This window comes from Porites lutea, chromosome 11, assembly GCF_958299795.1.
Source record: "Porites lutea chromosome 11, jaPorLute2.1, whole genome shotgun sequence".
Lineage (NCBI taxonomy): Eukaryota > Metazoa > Cnidaria > Anthozoa > Scleractinia > Poritidae > Porites > Porites lutea.
The window spans coordinates 21,090,668-21,096,233 of record NC_133211.1 but is presented as its reverse complement, the minus strand read 5'-3'; the positions used below and the strand labels follow the sequence as shown (position 1 = coordinate 21,096,233).

Below are 5,566 nucleotides of genomic sequence, written 5' to 3'. Positions count from 1 at the left end.
AGCCCTAAGATAGGGTGTTTAGCTGCTGGTTACTTCTAATGTCATGCAATAAGGAATGTTTGTTGCACTGTCTCTGTCTTGTCAAGTAATTTGACCTTCTGCAAACTCAGCCCATTCTCACTTCAAACCCTGTACTGTCCACATGGAACTATTCCCCTTGAACCACTTACAGATGTCCTCAATTTTAAAACCTAACTTGAATTCTGCCTTCTGTGCATACCAGAACTTAAAGCACTGCCATTTGGCATCAGACACCAGCCATGTCCAGCCCTGGCCATGAAATCCAGAGTTTCTTCACTTCTTACTTAGTTCCACACTTCTCAGAGGTGTGGAAGTGTGGAATAGTCCGACAAAGTCAGGATATTGTCGCACTTTTCCCCCAGTCATGAACCCTTTGTCATTCTTTACTTAGTTCTACACTTCTCAGAGGTGTGGAAGTGTGGAATAGTCCGACAAAGTAAGGATATTGTCGCACTTTTCCCCCAGTCATGAACCCTTTGTCATTCTTTACTTAGTTCTACACTTCTCAGAGGTGTGGAAGTGTGGAATAGTCCGACAAAGTAAGGATATTGTCGCACTTTTCCCCAGTCATGAACCCTTTGTCATTCTTTTCTTAGTTCCACACTTCTCAGAGGTGTGGAAGTGTGGAATAGTCCGACAAAGTAAGGATATTGTCGCACTTTTCCCCCAGTCATGAACCCTTTGTCATTCTTTACTTAGTTCTACACTTCTCAGAGGTGTGGAAGTGTGGAATAGTCCGACAAAGTAAGGATATTGTCGCACTTTTCCCCAGTCATGAACCCTTTGTCATTCTTTACTTAGTTCTACACTTCTCAGAGGTGTGGAAGTGTGGACAAGTCCGACAAAGTAAGGATATTGTCGCACTTTCCCCGAGTCATGAACCCTTTGTCATTCTTTACTTAGTTCCACACTTCTTAGAGGTCTGGAAGTGTGGAATAGTGTGACAAACTAAGGATATTGCCGCACTTTTTCCCCAGTCATGAACCCCTTGTCATTCTTTACCTTGTTCCACACTTCTCAGAGGTGTGGAACTGTGAAATAGTGTGACAAAGTAAGGATATTGTCGCACTTTTACCCCTGTTAAGAACCCCTTGTCATTCTCTACTTAGTTCCACACTTCTCGGCGGTGTGGAAGGGTAGATTAGTCTGACAAGGTGCGTTTAATGTCGCACTTTCCCTGAGTCACGAGAAGCTCAGTAAGCTTTATGAGCACTTGGTTTTATTTCTGTATGGTTTTTGTACATTTTTCCTAAAGAACTATTTTTATTTTGAATAGCAGATATAACCACTGTTTCAATGCCAGCTGTTGAAAGAAACTTAAAGTTAAGAAATCCGATCACCAACCAAGCTTTCTTCCTTATCAGTACGGGTTCAAATTTGATCATTGTTAGATCACGCCATATATCCACTGTTTCTCAGTTTTTCCTCTTCTCTAAGGTTATGTAAATGCTGGACATAAATTATGAAAAAGACCAAGTGTCCTCTGTTCATTTTCCTTGTCATTTTTGCATATTTGGACAGCCAAGAGAAGGTCTGCTCGCAAACTTCTGTGTCAATCTGTAGGTGGAACAAAAAGAGGTCAGATGACAACATCAAAACGTCTGTATATCGCTTCATGCTAGAATGCACTTATATGCCGCGAAAGGATTAATTACCGTGATTAAATAACTTAGTAAGTGATAAGATTAAAATAAGTTTCAGTGTTGTGGCCGACGACCTATTAAATGAAACTGAGATCGTTATAGTACTAAATAAAATTGTACACCACATCTTTTTCCTCTCATTACCCCTTTGAGCTCTTCTACGTTGTTTGCGTCGCAGTTTTCTTTGCACCACTGATCGACATGGCCCTTCATGTGCATTTTGTCCACCAGAATCGATAGCTGTGACAATCTCTTTGCAGTCCTTGTCACGTCCCGGGTTTTGAGCAAATTTCTTCAAATGGCATCCATCGTCATAAATAATGTACCCTGCGAGTAAATGATCAGTGGATGGTCATGGACAGGGTACAGAACTGTAATGATAAAAATCTTATTTCACGGCTTTGTGTATGTTTTAATTATTATTATTATTATTATTAATACTATTTTCAGTACACAATGATATACAACAATTTTTAATCAGTGTTTCTTACTTAAAGCCTCAAATATGTTTTCATTCCGGCTTAACAAATCGTGCAACACTGCGTAGACTTGAGTCTTTGATTCCGCGCAAAATAATTCCGACCACCGGGTAATCACTCCACACGGCGACATAATACAAAGTATTCCTAGGAGCAAACAATCATTTTGTGAATACTAATTTGTGAACTTGAGAGGAAGTAAATCAAACATTTTTAACGAACACTCTAAAAATAAGTATATTCATGTAGATGCTCCTGCCTGTATTTCTAGACGTCTACACTAGGGGCTTGCGCGGAAAAAAAATTTACGTAGCCATGTTCATGAGAAGAAAAAAAAATTTAGTAATGTAAAATTACATTTGAATCACTTTTGAATTCTGCGAAGAAGTTGTTCCATATTACAGTCAGGATTCCGCGTGACAATATCGAAATATATATAAACTCAGTACTAAAATTCTGGTCAAATTCAATCCTCAAGGTGTATAGGGACCGCAAGGAGACCCTCCATTGTGACGGGGCTTGTGCCCTGAAAAGAGAACAATTTGCATTTTACCTGCAGAGCGGTCATTCTTCCTCTGCCTTGCATCTCGGTCCTTCTCTGTTTTGCAGGACAAGGTTGCGTCTCTCTTGCATGCAAAAATTCTGTATTTACAACAAACCACAAATCAGCTATAAAGTTTCCCGCCTAATTATTCGGAAAGTTCTTGTGGAATTATTTGAGTTTATCAAATATGAACCCTTTTTTCGATCTCATGGTACGAAACCAACAATGGAATGCAATCTGAATTGTATGGTTTTTTGCTTTTCACTACATGTCTTTGTGTTTTCTTAGTATCTTTTTTAAAAGAAGCATAGTTTTTGATGGTTTGTCTTTCATACCCTTCTTGTGGTATTTCATTGTTGGAACATTTCGGCTTCTTTTCAGGTGGTTGAGATGATTCTCCTCTCTGGAATGCTGACTTTAGCGTAGATGACATCTGACCATTGTAATTGTCTCCTACCACTGTTACCACTGTTTCCAGTCTTTTCTCATAACCTTCTATCAGAACTGTTGAGATCCCGTTGCATGGTTCCCACGTGGCCTCAGACTCACTTTTTCCCAAATACTTCACCTAACAATGAGGGGAACAAGAGCGCAATAAGAATTGCTACATTATTTAACTTGGCCGAAAGAATATTATGCCACATTTAAGACTGTTAACAAAATGGAAATAAGTAATAGATGGAGCAGTGTTAACGTGACTTTCGCGTTAATTGTTGGTTAGGCCAAGTTGTTGTTGTTGCGTGTGTGTGACCCTTTTCTTTGTACAACGATTTGCCTTGCCTTCTTTAACTATTTCTATTTTTCTGCTTGTTATTTATTTAGAAATAGCATTCTAAGTTTGAGTATTGACAGAAGGCAAAATATTGTTTTGTTTCTCCTATTTGCTGCTTCTCTTGCCTTTCTTTCTTTTTTTTTTGGGCTGTGCTTTTACTAGGCTTCACTCCTGTTGGAAACCGTTTTACAGAGAGGAACCTGACAATATTTATCAGGAAGTATAGGTGTGTAGTGGGACAAGATAATCCATTCCAATTTTTGTTTCATACCATGTATGTATGTATGGGCTATTCGACCATATTCGACCAACGGCCAATTACCTTGGGGTCGCTGTTAGTGACCCAGATCCGCAGCCATAACAGCTTTCTACTAGCAGTATCGATGCAGCCATATACTGCTAATGGGAAAGTGCTGTTTTGGTACCCCATTAGTTTTTCATGGCCATCTAGTGAATGGACCCAGTTAGGGCCTTTCGTTGTAAAACTTCCCTTTGGGTTTGTTTTCTTTTTGCCAATTGGTCCACGGGCTTCCAGACCCTTCGGGAGGGGGGCGTAAGGGGGGTACGAATAGCGCAAAACCGCGCAGAAATACGTATAAATACCGCACATAATAACATAAGAAAACCGCAACCGCATTAAAATTACCCGAAAAATTCTAAATACCGCAAACCGCTTGGTTTTGTAAAACCGCAATACCGCAACTGAAAATAAAAATCACCGCAAAACCGCACCAAAAATCGAGCAAAACCGCATCACCGCAAACCCTTACGCCCCCCTCCTTCGGGTCGAGGTCATACATTGCCGCATGAACTAAATCTCGTGGAACATTGAGATCATGAACTTGTCGGACTTTTCGGTGCATTGCTCTGTATCCTAACAGTTTTCCTGGTCCTTCAAGTTCCCTTTTTACAACATCTTTAACTTCTTCTACCGACACATTTTTGTCATTGTACTGAATGTCAAAGTGACGAAGGCGTCTGTCGAGAGTGCGAAGGCTCCATGCATATTGGGCAAAATCCCTTTTCAAAAAATCTAACATTTCTCTCCGTTGAAAACCCTGTTTTACGTATTTAGCCATTTCTTTTTTAAGAGCGACGTCTTCTTTCCAACCATCATTTCGAAAATATGCCGCCATAATGCCCGTCACTGCGTTCCAGTCCCTCCCCAATTTTTGAATGGCAGTTTCCGGCTTCCCGGCCGTGGAATTTTGCGTTTTTTTGTTTTGAATGGCAGTTCCCGGCCGTGAACAACTTAATTTTACTTTTTTTTGTTTTGAATGGCAGTTCCCGGCCGTGAACAACTTAATTTTACTTTTTTTTGTTTTGAATGGCAGTTACCGGCCATGAACAAATTAATTTTACTTTTTTTTGTTTTGAATGGCAGTTCCCGGCCGTGAACAAACTAATTTTACTTTTTTTTGTTTTGAATGGCAGTTACCGGCCATGAACAAATTAATTTTACTTTTTTTTGTTTTGAATGGCAGTTCCCGGCCGTGAACAAACTAATTTTACTTTTTTTTGTTTTGAATGGCGGTTACCGGCCATGAACAAATTATTGTACTTTTTTTTGTTTTGAATGGCAGTTCCCGGCCGTGAACAAATTATTTTTACTTTTGCTTTTATTCACTTTTATTTTTATTTTTATTTCATAATAAAAATATTTTGTTTTGTTTTGAAATAATAATTAAAAAAGAATCTATTTCCAGTTCAATAAAAAACAAAATGTTTTTACATTGTACTTTCACTTTATTTCCAATACAAAATAATTAAAGTTCGATCTAAAATTAACAAATTTATGTGCTTTTGACGAATGGCAGTTATCGGCCACCATAGTATGAGCTGTGACAGTAGCTGATTGTCTTTGAACCAATCGCAAGTGAGTAACATGCATGCGAGGAAATTTACATAATTCAAGATTCATTGTTCGCGAAGCGGGAGTCTTCCGGACGTTTTTGTTCGATTTTATATTTAACAATTATTCGCCGAAGGCGAAGTTAATATTGTTGAATAATCCCCGAGACGAAGTCGAGGGGTTTATTCAACAATATTAACTGAGCCTGAGGTGAATAATTGTTTTAGTATATTCACACGAAGTGATCTCAACAGA

General features: G+C 39.0%; 1 protein-coding gene across 1 annotated transcript; it reads right to left on the bottom strand.

Moving 5' to 3' along the window:
• Nucleotides 1-1,316: 1,316 nt before the first annotated feature.
• LOC140953323 (uncharacterized) lies at nt 1,317-4,595 on the bottom strand. Its single transcript, XM_073402816.1, has 6 exons — nt 4,224-4,595; nt 3,023-3,255; nt 2,697-2,785; nt 2,156-2,290; nt 1,809-1,991; nt 1,317-1,578 (listed from the first exon to the last, which is right to left on the bottom strand). The coding sequence occupies exons 1-6, from the start codon at nt 4,593-4,595 to the stop codon at nt 1,574-1,576; spliced, it is 1,017 nt and encodes a 338-aa protein (XP_073258917.1). The 3' UTR covers nt 1,317-1,573.
• Between the last annotated feature and the right edge of the window lie 971 nt (nt 4,596-5,566).

Coding starts and splice junctions, on each gene's coding strand:
- LOC140953323 (XM_073402816.1), bottom strand. CDS start 4,595: ATGGCGGCATATTTTCGAAATGATGGTTGGAAAGAAGACGTCGCTCTT. Junction 2,786..3,022: donor AATGAAATACCACAAGAAGG/GTATGAAAGACA, acceptor TTGTAAATACAG/AATTTTTGCATGCAAGAGAG. Junction 2,291..2,696: donor GAAGAATGACCGCTCTGCAG/GTAAAATGCAAA, acceptor GTTTGCTCCTAG/GAATACTTTGTATTATGTCG.